The sequence below is a fragment of the Bufo gargarizans genome, chromosome 2 (assembly GCF_014858855.1).
Source record: "Bufo gargarizans isolate SCDJY-AF-19 chromosome 2, ASM1485885v1, whole genome shotgun sequence".
Lineage (NCBI taxonomy): Eukaryota > Metazoa > Chordata > Amphibia > Anura > Bufonidae > Bufo > Bufo gargarizans.
In genome coordinates this window covers 250,959,805-250,979,861 of record NC_058081.1, presented here as the reverse complement: position 1 = coordinate 250,979,861, position 20,057 = coordinate 250,959,805, and the positions used below count along the sequence as shown (strand labels likewise).

The window sequence follows — 20,057 nt, the reverse complement described above, 5'->3', positions numbered from 1 at the left end:
TGGTGACATTAAGACTTGTAATCCAAGTCTCCAATGCTAATGTGTTGAGTGTCAAATTTGTCTAAACCAGGCATGCTCAACCTGCGGCCCTCCAGCTGTTGCAAAACTACAGCTCCCATCATTCCCGGTCAGCCTACAGAAGGGCATGGTGGGAGTTGTAGTTTTACAACAGCTGAAGGGCTGCAGGTTGAGCATCCCTGGTCTAGACATACAGTGAGAAATTTCCCCTGGGTATATAGGCAAAAATTACATCCCCACACCTGGGAAAGCTGGGTAGCACTTTCTATAGCACTGTCTAGTACTGTCTAGTATCCCTGCACACATACAAGGGGAGGCTTTATAAGAAGCTACTGAAGTTTTGCAGTCTTAAGCGCCGCCCCTTTCTCGAACTGTGAGTTCAGGCTAGTGCACAGAGCCAGTCTCCAGCCAAAGACTGAGAGGCAGGGAGAAAGGAGACACTTCTCTGACTGCAAGATAACTGTTTAACTGCTTTCTGCCGCAGTTTGCAGATGCCCATGAAGAAAGCACTATAGACAAACTTTACTGAGCAGGTTATACTTCTTTTTTCTTGTTTTTCAGTGTTAAATGTCCCTTTAAGTCATTATGACGTATAATTTCTTTTAAAGAACTGGTCACTTTAAACATAGTAAACTTTCAAATGGAAAACTAGTCAGGACTTCAGGAGTTAGCTCAAGTTACACAGATCAGCTAAGAGTACTTTTACACTTGCGTTGCTGGATTCCGGCAATCTGTATGCAAACAGAAACCATTTGTAGACCGGTTTCGGATGCAGATCAGTCTCACAAATGCATTGCAATACCGGATCCGTCTCTCCGGTGTCATCCAGAGAAACTGATCCCGTATTTATTAATTTTTTTACATTTTCCGTCAATGTGGCAATTTTAATACCATTCCAATGTATGCTGCGTTTTTTTCTCCATCCAAATACCGTAAAAGGACTCAACTGAAGACATCCTGAACGGATTGCTCTCCATTCAGAATGCATTAGGATAAAACTTTTTCCGGTATGGAACTCAATACCGGAAAACTTTGACGCAAGTGTGAAAGTACCCTAAGAGCTAGGAGACAGGTCAAACTGACAAAACAACACTGGACAGCTTACTTTTCTGTAACATAAAGCACACCATTTCGGATGTAGTCTGTGGGCATTTTACGATCTCTATTAATCAAGCAGCAGCGCCAGCCAGTTTCACAAGCTAGAAGAAAGGAAAAAAGTGGAAGCAACTCAATATGTGGGTATGATCATCAATCATCAGCAACTAGCAATGCATACCAATGAAAAGTAACTACCGTATTTTTCGCCGTATAAGACGCACTGGCGTATAAGACGCACCTAGGTTTTTGGGGAGGAAAATAAGAAAAAATATATTTTTAACCAAAAGGTGTGCTGTGTGTTTGGAACTAATGGTGGTCTGTGGATGGCACTATTACTGGGGATCTGTGGATGACGGACACTGTTATGGGGTGATCTGTGGATGACGGACACTGTTATGGGGGGATCTGTGGATGACGGACACTGTTATGGGGGGATCTGTGGATGACGGACACTGTTATGGGGGGATCTGTGGATGACAGAAACTGTTATTGGGGAAACTGTGGATGACGGACACTTATGGGGGGATCTGTGGCTTGCACTGTTACAGGGGGATCTGTGGCTGGCACTGTTACAGGGGGGGGGGGGATCTGTGGATGGCACTGTTATACATGTGTCATCTACAGACCCTCCCAGCCCATAACTGTGCCATCCACAGATCCCCCGCCGCTCCAGTATACTAATATAATATCTCTTATTCAATTAATAGTTATTAAATATGCCTCTTTATTCCTAATAGTACCTTAAATCCTAAGCGTTTCAGTTGCCGGCAGGCCGGGCGGCTGGCGCGACGCGTCTCTCACTGACGTCACTTGCCTGCGCCGCCTGCTTCATTCATAAAGTAGGCGGCGCAGGCACGTGACATCAGGGAGTTACGCTGCCGCCCGCCCGGCCTGCATACTACTGAAGCGCTAAGGATTTAAGGTACTATTAGGCATAAAGGGGCATATTTAATAACCATCAATTGAATATGACATATTATATTAGTATACCAGCGGGGCGGGGCTATAGTACAGTGACTGCACCGCCCCGCCGCTATTGCCGGCCCCAGCTCCTCCTCCCAGTCCCTCCCCGAGTCCCCGCTCGCTTTACATCGCAGCTTGCGATGTAAAATTGACAGCATTCGCCGTATAAGACGCAGGGGCATTTTCCCCCCATTTTGGGGGGAGAAAAAGTGCGTCTTATACGGCGAAAAATACGGTACCTACTTTCTAGGGCCACACCGAGACCTTTTATCTCTCACTGCATTCTGAGAGTAACAACTTTATTTTTGGGTCTAAATGAAGGCAATCGTTTTGCCCCATTTTTGTGACCCATAAAGGCTGCGTGGCCTTTCTCTGACTTGGATCATGGCTCATATGTACAATAAGTTTACCATCTTCTCCCTTTTGTCCCCCTTGCATTTTTCGGGAGGTAGTTTTTAACATGGAGAATGATATGAGATGGGGGGACTCAACTGAGTCTATTTCTGGTGAAGAATTAGTGTTTTACAGCATCTGCCATTATGAAGAAATATTACTCAGATCAAAAAAATGTAGGAAGGAATAGCATTTGAACTTTTGGACTACTGGATAGAATGACTCCTTTGGACATTTTGCAGGACATTCGTCTCTGATATCCCTATGGGGACGCCATATGTATTACTGTTTTTATGTTTTATATATTTGTATCTATTTAATCATGGTCTTTGTAGGTCTATGAAGTATATTATTTACTTTGAGTACATTATGCACTTATTGATTATTGTATGCATTTTACTGTTGTCTAATCATGTCCCTTAAAGGGGTATTCCCATCTTGCCATTTCATCCTCACCTTCAGCCAAGCTCTGGAGTTCACTTCCTGCTTCTATTGCTGGATGGGCTTAGGCAGTTTGAGTGAAGGCCTGCCACGCCCCTTTATCACATCACACTGAGAACTCAGTCTTTGCATGCTATTTCATGTGGATAGTATGAGTCATCAGCCTGCAGTGTCTGTAAGGCCCCTCCCCCCTGCTGGGAAATCATCACTCAGAGAGCTGTGATAAGTGAGCTTAGTAGACAGTAACATGTGGCTGTCCTGCAGTCTAATAGCTTCACACACAGAACCTGTCTTATCTTTTACAAACCCAATCTGTGTAGCAAAACAATAATTCACTAATATACTTTAGCAAACCACCCAAAAAATTACCCTATTTTAGAAACTACACCATCAAGGTATTCAAAACAGATTTTATAAACTTTGCTAACCCTTTAAGTGTTCCACAAAAATTAAAGGAAAATGTAGATTACATTTCCGAATTTCACTTTTTTGGCAGATTTTCCATTTTAATCCGCTTACAAAGCAAGGGTTAACAGCCAAACAAAACTTTATATTTATTACCCCGATTCTGTAGATTACAGAAACACTCCATTTGTGATCGTAAACTGCTGTACGGGCAACATGGCAGGGCACAGAAGAAAGGAGCGCCATGTGGTTTTTGGAGGACAGATTTCACTGGAATAATTTTAAGTTGCCATGTCACATTTGAAGACCCCCTGATGCACCCCTAGAGTAGAAACTCCAAAAAATGTACCCCATTTTGGAAACTACGGGATAAGGTGGCAGTTTTGTTGGTACTATTTTAGGGTACATATGATTTTTGGTTGCTCTATATTACACTTTTTGTGAGGCAAGGTAACAAAAAATTGCTGTTTTTATTTTTTGTTATTTACAATGTTCATCAAACAGGTTAGATCAAGTGGTATTTTTTATAGAGTAGGTTGTTACGGATGTGACAATACCAAATATTACTTTTTTTGGTTGTTTGTTTCAGTTTTACATAATAAAGCATTTTAGAGAAAAAAACATTTTTTGGGTGTCTCCATATTCTAAAAGCTATAGTTTTTTTTTAATTTTTTGGGCGACTGTCTTATGTAGGGGCTAATTTTTTTCGAGATGAGATCACGATTTGATTGGTAGTATTTTGAGGTGCGTATAACTTTTTGACCGCTTGGTATTACACTTTGTGTGATGTAAAATGTCAGATTTTCCTTTTTTTTTTTTACAATTTTATGTGTTTTATTTTGGATCTCACAGGCTTCTGTAGAAGGGAAGGCATCGGTCTTGCCTTCTCTGCCATCCGGTCCCTGCCACTGTAGCGTGGGGACTCGATGGGGAGGCGGAGGGCACCTGTACCCTCCGCGAACCCTCTGCATGCCGCGGTCAGCTTTTTTTCACGCAGCATTTAGAATGAATTATCTATTTATTGATGTGGTTATTAAGTGTCCACAATGGTTCCATGGTCTATAACTACATCTAGTGATCTTCATATATGATGTTATTGATGTGGGTGAGGGTGAATGCCCTCTTTCAAGATGGTACTTGGGGTGAATTCCCTCACTCAGGATGGTGCTTAGGTCATGTAGGACGGGGTCAGGTGACACGCTGCCAGGCAGAGCTATGGCCAACTCAGGTCCTTGGTACAGGTGGCGGCGGCTGCCCCTTACCACCACCACTACGGAGCATGGTCATGTGATAGGGGAAACTCGTCCCATCGTGAGAACATGCAATGAATGGTGTCCTGTGAGGCAGGAATCTCGGGTGTTATCGTGAGATCCTGTGCCTTCTTGAGCAAATACACTTGATTGCACACCCCAGCTGTCATTACAGGTGAAGGTGTTTGATTAGAGATAGCTATTGATCATTCATCAAGAAACAGGTGGCCCATATAGGGAGAGCAGGCAGTGAGGTTAGATACGCCCCTACGAAGAAGCTGGGCGAAACGTACATCGGGGTGGCCGGTCACACCCTGAACTCTGGGTCTGTACTCCATCATGCTCTTGTTTATGATTTATTAAGTGCATATATATGTTATTGTAGGAACGCTTTATAGCACATTATGTGATGATATAGCACCTTATACGATGTGGTAAAGAAGAAATAACCTTTGATGGTCCTACAATATGTTGGAATTGCTCTGATTTTATTCTCAGTACTTTCACCAACCTCCCACTCGGGATACCGATATAGTGGGATGGGTGTTTACTCATTCATGGTTGGTAAGTGCTTGTGTATCATTTAGGAGCATACCAATAGTATTGTGCGGATCCACGGCACTATATATTTGTTAGAGCTTTGTGGTGGGGAGCTGTACCTACAGTTTAGGAGGGAGGGCTGACTATACTTTGAGTCCATACTGCATATTTGTATGATTTTACTTTTTTTTTTTTTATGTAATAAAGGATGTATTTATATTTGATGTGTGGCATTGTGGCTTCTTTTTTGCAGGAGAGGTTGCAGTTTTTATTAGCACCAGGTTACTGTAACTTATTATTACATTTTCTGGGTGGCTGAGACCCTGCTGGATATATCCGTTGATCTTTAAAGGGTTAACTCAAATGAAGAAGCTTATGTATCCTACTGGCTAAAAATGTTTCCATATGGCAATTGATGGTTTCTGTAGCAACTCTGCATGGTGCTACAATATCAATCTCCACCTAACACTACTGCTTTGGAGATCACAGTGATGGCCAGTTGAAGGCTCAGAGGAAGGACAATTGGCTGACGAATGCACAGAGGTCCTAAGGTGTTGAACCGTCTAGTCAATCCAGAGGTCCAGCTGATCGGCCAATCATATATATTTTTTCAGTCTATAAAGGAGATATATGAAGTAGCTTCATCATTTTTTATTCAGTTACCTGGCAAGGGGCGCTCCGTTTCTGATAAACTGAAGACCTCAAGAAAACTGCTCTTTTTTGCAGTATGGTATCTTCCTCCCTCCTCATCTCGGCTTGTTGTTTGTGGAGCTCCGGAAGTCACATTAACTCTCGATACTGACTGCATCTGAAAATAAAGCCGACTGTTATTTTCCTAAAATAAAACAATGTATGTATAAACCGGTTAAAGGGAATCAAGCTAGGGCATACACATTAAGCAGAACGCAAAGGTCTAAGCAGAAAATTACTCATTCCTGATGCAGTGATATTAGGTCTAGCTTACAGGGTAAGGCCTCTTTCAAACGAACGCATACGGCATGTCCGCAATACTCGGGCACCGGCCCGTGTGCACTCCGCATTCCCTTGAATGGGTCCACAATCATGGAGAAGCACTGATCGGAAGCACTACGGAGTGCTTCCGTGGTTTTTCTGTCTGTGCTTCTGCACCGCAAAAAAATATAACTTGCTCTATTTTTTTTTTTTGCGGTGCGGACGGATCAGGGACCCATTCAAACTGAATGGGTCTCGATCCGTTCCGGCCACCGCACGGACGTTGCCCGTGCATTGGGGACAGCAAATTGAGGTCCCCAATGCAAGGAACGGACCCACAACGACGGTGTGCAAGAGGCCTAAATGTAAGAAACAAACTTCTGCTGTTACCCTCAGGGTAAATAGCTACATTTATTGAGAGAGAAGTCAATATTTGATAGACACTTGTCATTGTTGGGAAAATAGCTTGCATTTGACCATAACTGAATACTTTAAGGTGGGAGGGTATGTGACACAAGCTTTAGCCATACAAACATATACACATTTCAGCTCTTTGCCTCTAACCTTTTTACTACAAAATCACAGTGACCACTTTATCCAACAGCGATTTTGTAGTAAAAAGATTACAGAGAGGCATAGAGCATTATTAATCATGTTAATACTCTGTCTCTGCTGTCCGGAACAGAGCTTGGCTCCCTTTCACGCAGCATTTCTTTCAATAAAATTTTGCTTTAGCCCCAAATTTTTCATTTTCACAAGGAGCAACAGGAGAAAAGGCACCCAATAATTTTTTCCGCATTTTCTCCTGAATACGGCAACACCCCAAATGTGATTGTAAACTGCTGTGGGGGCACATGGCAGGACTCAGAATGGAAGGATCGCCACGTGGCTTTTGCAACGCAGATTTTGATAGTTTGGTTTACGGGCGCCATTGGTTTATTTTTTAAGAGATTGTCTTATGTCAGGGTTCATTTTTTGCGGATGAGGTGACGTTTTATTTGCAACCATTTTGGGGTACATATGACTTTTTGATCACTCAATATTACGCATTTGGCAGGTGACAAAAAATTATTGTTCTGGCACAGTTTTTATTTATTTATTTATACAGCGTTTACCTGGCTGGGGAGGTCATGTGATATTTTTATAAGGCAGGTTGTTTCAGATGCGGCGATACCCAATATGCCTATTTTTATTTTCATTAAGTTTTACTCTGTAAAAGCATTTTTGACAAGAAAAATATCTTTTTTTTGTTGCCATTTTCTGAGAGCCATATATTTTTTTTTAACTTTTTGAGCAATGGTCTTAGGTAGGGTCTCATTTTGTGCGGGATGAGATGACGGTTTGATTAGTACCCTTTTGGGAGACATATGACTTTTTGATCGCTTGGTATTACACTTTTAGTTTTTTTGTTTTTTACAGCATTCACCTGACGGGGTGGATCATGTGATATTTTTATAGAGCCATAGAGCCGGTCGTTACGAACGCGGTAATACCTAATATTTTTCCCCTAATTGGCGGCAGCAGTAGTCACACATCCGTGTCAAGAGGGAGCAGGTGGTAGAGACCAGTAGGGTATCCAAAAGAACTTTAACAGGAGAATCAAACAATCATTTTTTTTATACTCTCTCAGTATTTTTTAACGCCTTTAAATGGCTGGACAATCCTTTAAAAAAATATTTTGTTGTACGGAGGCTACTTGCCTGAGAATGACTGACAGAAGCAGTAAGAATGAAGAAGGCAGTCTATCAACCCACTTTTAGTCCAATTAGCAAAGATAATAGTCACACAGAGAATGCATGGCACAAGTGCATTTTAGATTTGGTGAACAGCTTTGAATACAAATGTTAATTCAGTGTGTTCATAACACATTTTAGCTCTTCGCTAAGCTTTGCGTCAGGGTTACACATTGGAATACCACAAATGCTATTCAAAAGTATACCGTGATGGATCCGATCCATCACCCTCATGTAAAGCTCACTGCACGGCTAAAATGTGGTGTGAGCAACATTATTCTTATATCAGTCTATGGCAGAGAAATCAGGAGATGCATTTAGAGACACTGAAAACCTGTGAAGTCATTAAAATGAATGTAAACTGTTGGCTTGAATCATTATTATGTTTTAGTTACCCTATTATACTCATCTATCCAAACTTTAATATATTTCTAAAATGTTAGATTTTTTTTAACTTATGTGACCAGCACCATGCCACATACAAATGTAATTGACATGCACAAGTGTCAAAATGTCAATGTAAGATAGCCTGTAACTGAACACACAGGTTAGAAGAGATGCGGTGCAAAAGAAAAAACAACAAATAGGTCAAGGAAACGATAGTAAGTGGTTAATGGAATCCACAATAAAACCAGTTGCACTCTAGAGTTCCGTACCTTTTCATGCCCTGACAGCTAGCAGGGAAGGAAACAAACACATATGTGACAGTGACAAAAGAAAAAAGGTGACAGCTTCGACATTATCCACGCAGTACACACACGAGCTGAGCAGAAAAATGCACAAACACTACAGATATGCACAATAAAATCAATACTCTACTACTGACTGCGGCAGTGAAATGCAGGGAACATGATGTGAACAATGGACAAAGCTGGTAGTAACATTAAATGTTCATGTAGTCCACCGCTCCTTAAGAACTAGGTCTCCACTGACAACATTCATCACACCAGTGTGGTGGCTCTCCTACATATACTGTTCACAGTGGCGTAAAACTACCATTCCTATCATTTCAGATAGCTATGATCCAGTGAGAGAGAAGCACTGGAAGAAATCCGACGTGTTCATGGACCATATTAGAAAATATCTGAACACATACACAAAAAGAATTTGACCTTTTCTTTCTCTAAATCCTACAAGGAATCCGTTTAAAGGGAGTGTGTCACCAGGAACTTAAACCAGGCGCACTGCCCTGTAGGGATAGCTCAGCTGACTGTAATGCTGCCTTTCACTTAGCAATCCGTTGCATCTCCCTCCCCTTCTTGATTGACAGGGCCAGGGTTCCTGTATAGTCATCTAGCAAGGCCCTGTCAATAAATGAGAGGGAGGGGTTGGCAGAAGATGCAGGAAGAGCCAGAGTACAAAAAGTGACTTGGGCCTGCCTTCGGTGCACTTTAAAGGGGTTATCAGAGTTATGAAAAAATATATATAGCACTGTAAATCTGAAGATCAGCAATATATACATAAGCTAAGCAAGTTTGTTTACCTGCAATAACAACAATCTGAGGTTTTCCTCATGGATTTTTGTGTCCCTTCCCCGGCTCTGCAAAGGGAGTGAATAACAGGTCTGCCCTGAGTGAAATGTCTGACTGCTGGGATACTCAGCAGCATTCTGTATGTGTAGGGCTACAAGTTTACAAGCTGTACAGTGACACTACTGATACACACAGGAGCCTCCCTTCTCATCCTACAGATAACAGATGACAGACTGGAGGAGTTCTGCAGAGCATTGAACAAGAACAGGTAAGGTGAAGATCCTGTGTGTATCAGCACCTACCTGTTCTTGTGAAATGCTCTGCAGAACTCCTCCAGTCTGTCAGCTCTGTTATATGCATGCTGGCGGGGTAAGATCCTGTGTCTCTTCACTGCCGGCAGCTGCACAGCAAAGCCTCCAGCATTAAGTCTGTGCTGGTGATGGTAGAATGGGTTAAACTTTCCTGAAGAATCCAGTGGGAGGGAGACACAGGAAAGACAACAGCAAAGGGCAATGCAGAGGATTGGGCCGAGCGCACAGACACAGACCTGTTCCCAAGGCTTGTGCACGAGACATCAGAGCAGGAAGAGAGGCTGACATCACAGGTCATGTGACCCTCAGTGAAATCTGAGAAAGGAGCTACTGCAGATGAAGTGAATTGTAAACCCCTTACATTTGATTAGTAAGAAACATACAAAGAAGAAAAAAATAACTCAGACAACCCCTTTAACTGCTCACTTGCACAGGGATTAAAAGCACCTCTCCAGGACAAAAGCAGTAGATTGTTATGTGAAATATATCAATACATTCAGGTAAGCCAGACCTACAAGGGCTGTGCATGGCTTAAAGGGGTTCTCCTGGAATTAAGAAAAGGAAAATATGTAAATATTACTTTATTATAAATATATTCCCTAATACCTTTCATTACTTATAATGGCTCGTTTACTCTGGGGAGCAATTATTAGGAGAAATAAAATGGCTGCCGTCCTATTAGTACTCACAAAACCTGTCCTTATCACACAGGAGGACAAGTTACTTCACAGGACTGAGCTAATGAGCTGCCTCGTCCTCCTCTCTATGGGATTATGGTCCTGAATACAGTTTAATATGATCTTCAGCTGAATCTCTGCAGGAATGGAGATCATGAGGAGACATGAAGTACAGAGAGGAGATGGGGATGTGGCTGCGTCCTGCTGTGTGACTAGGACAGGTTTTGTATGTACTAGTAGGACAGAAGCCATTTTATTTCTTCTAATGACTGCTCCCCAGACAAAACGAGCCATTATAACTAATGAAAGATATTTGGGAATATATTTATAATAAAGTAATATTTAGGTCTTTTCATTTTCTTAATTCCTGGAGAACCCCTTTAACAGTGACTTTTCTTGTGACAAATTCCCTCTGAAAAACATAAAAAATAAAATAAAAATGATATGTCGCATTTGACCATTGTCAGAACTATTATACACATGATTAAATAGAGTTTTATACAGCTGCATAAAATGCACCAACTAAGCAGAGTATACCTTCCGCCAGAAAGCATGCATTAACTTTCACTGCCAAGGAGAAAACGTGACTAAAAGCATTGTGCAGCAGATGGGACATGCTGAGATTTGTTTATTTTTTATTTTTTTATTACTGTGTACTACTATCTAACTATATAATGATATGCATAAGCACAGACATTTTGGTGCCCGTCTGGGATATTTTTCCATAAGGGAACCCTTGTTACTACAAAATATCCTAATGTACCCAAGTCCTGACTGATCATTTTCAGTGTTGTGGCCAAAGAAATGTCAACTGCATGAAATTTGCAATCTCGGAGGTTGCATCTGTATGACTCAAAAGCCAACCACTAATTTTATTTTACCTTACATTCTGCCTATGCCCCACACAGGGTGCATACGTACCACAAGGAGTCTCTTCAGTGATAAAACATACAAACATAAAATATTAACCATGACTTTATAACCTACTGTAACAATGACTTTCATAATGCAGCGCAGCACAGAGTATTGGATTGCAGGAGCTCAGCCAAGCGGAGTACTTACTTTTTCCACCAAAGGAAAGGGCAGATCTGAACATAACTTTGTTTAGTGAATTACTGCAAACTCTGTTTGTTAGTGTCTTTTTCTCCATTATCTTTATACAATGAATGAGAATCAGATGGTTATTTGCGCACGTTAAAAGTAGAATAAATTTTAATGGGATGTCATTACTTTTTCGCGTAACTGTATTACTGAAGTGTTGACAGCAGAAATAAAAGGCTTACAAGGCACTTACTAATGTATTGTGATTGTCCATATTGCTTCCTGAATCAATTACTGGTGGTTGTGCTTGCACACTACAGGAAAAAGTGCCAGTCTATGTGCGCTCCCACGGTCCTGGCCAACCGAGAGGTCCGCACTTTTTCCTATAATGTGCAAGCATGGCCACCACTGCTGGATTGCAGAAAATGGATACAAAACCTATTGAAAAATGGGCATGACCGTGTATCATGGCCATCATGGCTGAGAATGTAGCCTGAGGAAGCTACACACGAAACGCACATCAGGGTTTTTGGGAACCATACTGATTTGTATTATTTATTATTATCTACTTTCCTTTGTTGTCTATTGATTGTTTCGGCACTATGCACTTTACACACACATTATATATATATATATATATATATATATATATATATACATATACATATACATACATACACACACACATATAGTACAGACCAAAAGTTTGGACACACCTCATTCAAAGAGTTTTCTTTATTTTCATGACTATGAAAATTGTAGATTCACACTGAAGGCATCAAAACTATGAATTAACACATGTGGAATTATATACAGGTCCTTCTCAAAAAATTAGCATATTCTCATAAAGTTCATTATTTTCTGTAATGTACTGATAAACATTAGACTTTCATATATTTTAGATTCATTACACACCAACTGAAGTATTTCAAGCCTTTTATTGTTTTAATGTTGATGATTTTGGCATACAGCTCATGAAAACACAAAATTCCTATCTAAAAAAATTAGCATATCATGAAAAGGTTCTCTAAACGAGCTATTAACCTAATCATCTGAATCAACTAATTAACTCTAAACACCTGCAAAAGATTCCTGAGGCTTTTAAAAACTCCCAGCCTGGTTCATTACTCAAAACCGCAATCATGGGTAAGACTGCCGACCTGACTGCTGTCCAGAAGGCCATCATTGACACCCTCAAGCAAGAGGGTAAGACACAGAAAGAAATTTCTGAACGAATAGGCTGTTCCCAGAGCGCTGTATCAAGGCACCTCAGTGGGAAGTCTGTGGGAAGGAAAAAGTGTGGCAGAAAACGCTGCACAACGAGAAGAGGTGACCGGACCCTGAGGAAGATTGTGGAGAAGGACCGATTCCAGACCTTGGGGGACCTGCGGAAGCAGTGGACTGAGTCTGGAGTAGAAACATCCAGAGCCCCCGTGTACAGGCGTGTGCAGGAAATGGGCTACAGGTGCCGCATTCCCCAGGTCAAGCCACTTTTGAACCAGAAACAGCAGCAGAAGCTCCCGACCTGGGCTACAGAGAAGCAGCACTGGACTGTTGCATGTCATTCGGAAATCAAGGTGCCAGAGTCTGGAGGAAGACTGGGGAGAGGGAAATGCCAAAATGCCTGAAGTCCAGTGTCAAGTACCCACAGTCAGTGATGGTCTGGGGTGCCATGTCAGCTGCTGGTGTTGGTCCACTGTGTTTTATCAAGGGCAGGGTCAATGCAGCCGCTATCAGGAGATTTTGGAGCACTTTATGCTTCCATCTGCTGAAAAGCTTTATGGAGATGAAGATTTCATTTTTCAGCACGACTTGGCACCTGCTCGCAGTGCCAAAACCACTGGTAAATGGTTTACTGACCATGGTATTACTGTGCTCAATTGGCCTGCCAACTCTCCTGACCTGAACCCCATAGAGAATCTGTGGGATATTGGGAAGAGAAAGTTGAGAGACGCAAGACCCAACACTCTGGATGAGCTTAAGGCCGCTATCGAAGCATCCTGGGCCTCCATAACACCTCAGCAGTGCCACAGGCTGATTGCCTCCATGCCACGCCGCATTGAAGCAGTCATTTCTGCAAAAGGATTCCTGACCAAGTATTGAGTGCAGAACTGAACATAATTATTTGAAGGTTGACTTTTTTTGTATTAAAAACACTTTTCTTTTATTGGTCGGATGAAATATGCTAATTTTTTGAGATAGGAATTTTGTGTTTTCATGAGCTGTATGCCAAAATCATCAATATTAAAACAATAAAAGGCTTGAACTACTTCAGTTGGTGTGTAATGAATCTAAAATATATGAAAGTCTAATGTTCATCAGTACATTACAGAAAATAATGAACTTTATCACAATATGCTAATTTTTTGAGAAGGACCTGTACATAACAAAAAAAGTGTGAAACAACTGAAAATATGTAATATTCTAGGTTCTTCAAAGTAGCCACCTTTTGCTTTGATGCTCTTGGCATTCTCTTGATGAGCTTCAAGAGGTAGTCACCTGAAATGGTTTTCACTTCACAGGTGTGCCCTGTCAGGTTTAATAAGTGGGATTTCTTGCTTTATAAATGGGGTTGGGACCATCAGTTGCGTTGTGGAGAAGTCAGGTGGATACACAGCTGAAAGTCCTACTGAATAGACTGTAAGAATTTGTATTATGGCAAGAAAAAAGCAGCTAAGTAAAGAAAAACGAGTGGCCATCATTACTTTAAGAAATGAAGGTCAGTCAGTCCGAAAAATTAGGAAAACTTTGAAAGTGTCCCCAAGAGCAGTCAAAAAAACCATCAAGCACTACAAAGAAACTGGCTCACATGCGGACCGCCCCAGGAAAGGAAGACCAAGAGTCACCTCTGCTGCGGAGGATAAGTTCATCCGAGTCACCAGCCTCAGAAAGCTCAGGTTAACAGCAGCTCAGATTAGAGACCAGGTCAATGCCACACAGAGTTCTAGCAGCAGACACATCTCTAGAACAACTGTTAAGAGGAGACTGTGTGAATCAGGCCTTCATGGTAGAATATCTGCTAGGAAACCACTGCTAAGGACAGGCAACAAGCAGAAGAGACTTGTTTGGGCTAAAGAACACAAGGAATGGACATTAGACCAGTGGAAATCTGTGCTTTGGTCTGAGGAGTCCAAATTTGAGATCTTTGGTTCCAACCACCGTGTCTTTGTGCGACGCAGAAAAGGTGAACGGATGGACTCTACATGCCTGGTTCCCACCGTGAAGCATGGAGGAGGTGGTGTGATGGTGCTTTACTGGTGACACTGTTGGGGATTTATTCAAAATTGAATGCATACTGAACCAGCATGGCTTCCACAGCATCTTGCAGCGGCATGCTATTCCGGTTTGCGTTTAGTTGGACCATCATTTATTTTTCAACAGGACAATGACCCCAAACACACCTCCAGGCTGTGTAAGGGCTATTTGACCATGAAGGAGAGTGATGCGGTGCTGCGCCAGATGACCTGGCCTCCACAGTCACCAGACCTGAACCCAATCGAGATGGTTTGGGGTGAGCTGGACCGCAGAGTAAAGGCAAAAGGGCCAACAAGCGCTAAGCATCTCTGGGAACTCCTTCAAGACTGTTGGAAGACCATTTCAGATGACTACCTCTTGAAGCTCATCAAGAGAATGCCAAGAGTGTACAAAGCAGTAATCAAAGCAAAAGGTGGCTACTTTGAAGAAACTAGAATGTGACATATTTTCAGTTGTTTCACACTTTTTTTGTTATGTATATAATTCCACATGTGTTAATTCATAGTTTTGATGCCTTCAGTGTGAATCTACAATTTTCATAGTCATGAAAATAAAGAAAACGCTTTGAATTAGAAGGTGTGTCCAAACTTTTGGTCTGTACTGTATATTTTTTTTTACTTGTTGGTATGTACTTCTGGTATATTGTATCCTAGTATCCTAGGTCAGGGTTTTATATTGGTATTACTAGATATCTGTTCCAGCATCAGTATACACATTGGACTGTAGTTAACACTTACTTGTGATGCAGTTATATGGTCCTGTTTGTTCCTGTGTATTTTATCCGCTGTCCCTTTATGTAAAGATTTTGATTTGTACTAATAAAGACAAAATTTTACTATCTTTGCTGTGAACATTTAATTGGTGTGGTTGAGTGTATGTGATTGTGCATGGCACATTACCTGTCACTGATTGATATTGTGCAGTTTATACATGTCCACTGAACATACAGCATGGAGTCTGTGCAAGTTAGTTACTCAATGCAACGGCTATGGATGGGGGTGCAGTACTGACCAGATGCAACAACATTATACTTATCTGTTCCACTGACATCAAGACAGAGTTTCCAGTACACAGCGTATACTTATATCCTATCACTTACTGATCTGCTACGTACACGGATAAATAGTAGAACAATAAACTAAAATCTATCATACAGCAATGCAATGTAAGTGTAGTGTGCAAAATATGAAAATATGTGCATGGGTAAAAGATTAAAAGGAGTCTGTCACCACATTTGGACATTATAGACCACTTACGTTCTGGCATAACTTTAGGTGATTCAAATGGTACCTCTTTTGCATTCTTCTGCGGTTCACCTTCAGCAAAAACGGGCTTTTATTCATATGTAAATGAGGGATCATATGTAAGTGAGGGCTGATCATCCTCTTTTGTTTATATCCCCGACCCAGCCTCTGCCCGCCCTTCTCTTCCCTTGCGTCCTCTCCCAGTGAAATCCTGCGCCTACGCTCTGCCTTGCTTGGCCGGGGCATGCACTCTGCGATGCCCACTGTGGGCACGGCTTGGCTGGAGCATGCGCAGTACCCACAGTAGGCATCGCAGTGTGTATGCCCCGGCCAAACGAGCCAGAGCGCAGGATTTCGCTGGGAGAGGAGGAGGACACAGGAGAAGAGAAGGGCGGGCAGAAGCTTGGGCGGGGATATAAACAAAAGAGAATGATCAGCCTGGGCTCCAAATAAGTTAACGCCGCCCCTGGGCTCTTGCGAGCCCTCATTTACATATGAATACAAGCCCGTTTTTGCAACAGGTGAACCGCAGAAGAATGCAACAAAGGTAACATTTGATTAATCTAAAGTTATGCCAGAACGCTATTGTAAGGGGTCTAAAATGTCCAAATGTGGTGACAGACTCCCTTTAAGATGTGTAAGAAAAAGTACTTCTGACCAGTAACTGGATGCCTTTTCTTTCCCATATTAAATAGCCATTCAACCTAGATAATTTCATGTGAGCTGTAATATAAGACAGAATAGAAGAATTTCCGGAGAAAACGGTCTCCGATATTATAACTGAAGTCTAATGGATTGGAGACGTAATCGCGTTTTAGGTCCAGAGATAACCTCCTCTATTAACTATAAGCAGATAGATGTTCAGCTGAAGTGAGGTCTGATTTTCTCGAATGTAATATATGCGTTTTATATGCTCACCCTTCTAGACGCAGTTACATTTGTTCGTTCTTTAAGTTGTGGATCTGTAGGTAGGTTTGTCCAGATAATGTATGGAGTGTCATACTTGTCTCGAAGCCTTGGGCATCGCTTGAAAACGAAGTCAATGAGGAAAAACTTTATTCCAGCGTAGAGCCCTAAGAACGACAAAAGATCACATGATGAAATATTATGATAATACCTATAGAAAAACCACACATTTATGGTACCTTAAGGCAGGCCACAAAATATTGTTTTTACAGAAACTGATTTGGGAAAATGTCAGTAACTCTTACATACTGTACTTAACATTCTGAATCTATAACAAATTTTTCCCGGTTATTTTTGAATATATCATATCATCATCTGTGATCGCTAGTGAACATTTGCACCTATGCAACATACAACCTCAGAAGGCATATGATATAGAAAGATGAAAAAGAGAGAGACGGATGTGATTCTAACTTCAGTTTAAAGGATTAATCCTATCATGTGGCTAGGACAGGTATGGCCAACCTGCGGCTCTCCAGCTGTTGTAAAACTACAACTCCCACCATGCCCTGCTGTAGGTTGATAGCTGTAGGCAATCTAGGCATGCTGGGAGTTGTAGTTTTGCAACAGCTGGAGAGCCTCAGGTTGGCCATCCCTGGGCTAGGAAATGCCCTCTGAGTATGACTGGTGAGGGTCTGTCCTTTGGGACCCTCACGGACCCTGAAAATGAAGCACCGCAGCACTGGCTTAGTGCTACATCCCCTTCTAGTTTTCTCTGCACGGCATCATTTCCTTCTCACAACCGGTGGAGGTTCCAGATTTCAGACCCGGAGTGATCTAGGGCCTCATGCACATGACCCATTCATTTCTAAGGGGCCATGCACACATCGATAGTTTTTGCAGATCCGTGTAACTGTTCTGCAAATTACAGAACACGTCCTATTTTGGTCCACATTGTGGACGAGAATAGTGATTTCTAGTGATAGGTGTGAGAAAAATGCAGAATACACATGGAAGGTGTCCATATATTGTGGATCAGTGGCCTAAAGGTAGGTTTAGATGCTGCAGATATTCTACTTGTGAAGAGTCTATCAGTTCTCCACCTAGTAATGATTGGTCTCCCAACATGAAGTGAGTTGGGAAATGATCCTAGAATTGCAGGTGGCAGTACCACAATAAAAAATTATATGCAACAGTGTACCACAAGCAGCAAAAACAGTCAAATACACTTACCTATACAGAGTCCAATTAGTCTATATGGAAATAAGCAGGATGTGATGAAGGCCGCCCATAAGCAAACATATAGCTTCTGTGTAATTTCTGGCTGTACCCACATGAATAGACTGCAAAATTGGAATGTAATAAGAGTATACTGTAGGTTAGTTATAATCATACCTAAACTCAGGTTTTTTATACTAAAAATGTATGAAAAATAAAAACTTACTTTTTAATTTTTTCCAGTATGTCTGCCATCTTTCCAAAAAGGTTCTGAGAAAGGAGCACAAGTATATTTTCTTGGACGCTGTCACTTGACATTAAACAAAGTATTCATAGGAAGTGACCCATATTGCTCGGACAACTTATTATAAGGCACTCACTTCACAAAATTCTGGTGGAAAATTCCACAAAGTTTATAATTTTAGGGATATGTACACCTTTGTGGGCATTTTTTTTAAAATTATTGCATTGTACTTATTTTGAGCTAAAAATCATTTTTTCAATTGGTCTTTATTAAAAATATGAAATCCTTTTTTGTGTACAGAGCCGACATGCTCTAGTAGCACCCTTTGGATTTTCTGTCTATTCCGTCAGACCAGGAGCTGACGGACTCCTTATCTCTAATCTCTAACCCTATAAACATAAACATTATAGCGCAGTTGGTATCTTACTGATAAGAATGTGGCTTAAATAAGTGTTTAAGACCTCTTAGTAGTTTAGAGATAAGGGTTATTAGATGACCGGGACAAAGTGAAAGTACCAGTCACCCGTTAAAAAATAAAATAAAAATAAAATAAACCCTTTGTGACAGAATGGCTCAATATTTCTAATAAAGGCCAATTGAAAATATGATTTTTAGCCAAAAATTTGTAAAAATGCAATCATAAACAAAACGTGCCGCCAAAGGTGTACATAGCCTTTAACAACATTTTAAGATACACAAGTTGTAAAGGTCCTTGATGGAAACATAACACACACTGTACATATCATGCTACTACATTACTGTACAGTAATAATTATGATTAAGAGGTGTCTGATTTCAAAGACAGGCTAGGTATTGCTACTGGTCTAAATCCAGCTCCACAAACCTGTGCTTTCTGTGCTACATCGAGAACCAACTGAAACTTCTCAGAAACCGTCAGGTCTTCCTTTGGAGGCTCCTAAAAAGAAAAAAAAAGCATTATTATAATTTCCCATTCCAAACTGGTTTTCTTTCAATATTTCAGCAAGAGTTCCTCATAACCCTATAGTAAAGCCTTAAATGCTAATCATCAGAGGTAAAATGACATAAAGAAAAACATGGAGGTACCACTTTGAACGGAGAGCACATTGCTCTATTCACTGCTATAAGACTTCTGAAACTAGCCGAACAAGTGCTTACGTATCTTCAGAAGGCCCACAGCAATGAATGGAGAAAGGTGCAAATGCGAAGATAGCTCTCCATTCATGGCGATGCCCCATTCTGGTTATAGGAGCAGATCTCAGAAGTGTGACCCACTCCTAACAGATGTTTATGGCGAATCCTATTGATATACCATAAATGTCCCTATGGGAATATCCCTTCAAGCAGCTTTCACTTCCATAGATCACTGCGGTTCAGGTACTGGGTATAAAATGCTTTAAAGAGAGAAGCTTTGTGAATTTTACACCAATGTATGAGATCTCCAGGAGGCAATTTTTTTTAAAATCATCTTAAAATCAATTAGGCAGTGCTGGCCAGCTTGTGTCAGCGCTCAGGAACATGCTTTCATGAATTCCTTTGCCGTATGTTTTTTTATTTTTTATTATTATTTTAGACTTTCTAAAAGTTTTTGGACCTTTTGTAAACACCTGGCGATTCAAAGTGGTTGCCACTAAACACCAGTTAGGCTATACTGACATTACATACATTTTAGGAGAAGAATGCTGTACTGTTCCAATATTTGTCTTTTTTGTTTTTTGGAGGTGGGGAGGCGTGTTCCTATTGAATATCTTGCATGAATCGAAACATACTGTACGACATGCAACATTTGTAATTTTGTTTGCTACTAGAAAACAGTTTCACAAATGAGAAAACCTAATTTTTGGTCAGTCACCCTTTTCACTATTACTAAAACAGGCATCACAGTCACTGGTATAGCACAATGCACACCAGTACACAC

The 20,057-nt window shown here is 41.1% G+C and overlaps 1 protein-coding gene across 2 annotated transcripts in view; it reads right to left on the bottom strand.

Annotated features, from left to right (window-relative positions):
* The window catches only part of GRAMD4 (GRAM domain containing 4), a 165,457-nt gene that overhangs the window by 10,598 nt on the left and 134,802 nt on the right, over nucleotides 1-20,057 (bottom strand). The window contains exons 11-17 of one of the 2 annotated variants that reach the window (XM_044280227.1): nucleotides 19,005-19,076; nucleotides 18,143-18,186; nucleotides 17,932-18,041; nucleotides 16,711-16,865; nucleotides 8,449-8,466; nucleotides 5,772-5,916; nucleotides 1,124-1,217 (exon numbers count right to left, since the gene is read on the bottom strand). In XM_044280227.1, the coding sequence (XP_044136162.1) occupies nucleotides 1,124-1,217; nucleotides 5,772-5,916; nucleotides 8,449-8,466; nucleotides 16,711-16,865; nucleotides 17,932-18,041; nucleotides 18,143-18,186; nucleotides 19,005-19,076 (638 nt within the window). The remainder of the gene's footprint in view (nucleotides 1-1,123; nucleotides 1,218-5,771; nucleotides 5,917-8,448; nucleotides 8,467-16,710; nucleotides 16,866-17,931; nucleotides 18,042-18,142; nucleotides 18,187-19,004; nucleotides 19,077-20,057) is intronic. The other variant, XM_044280228.1, reaches the window with a different exon arrangement.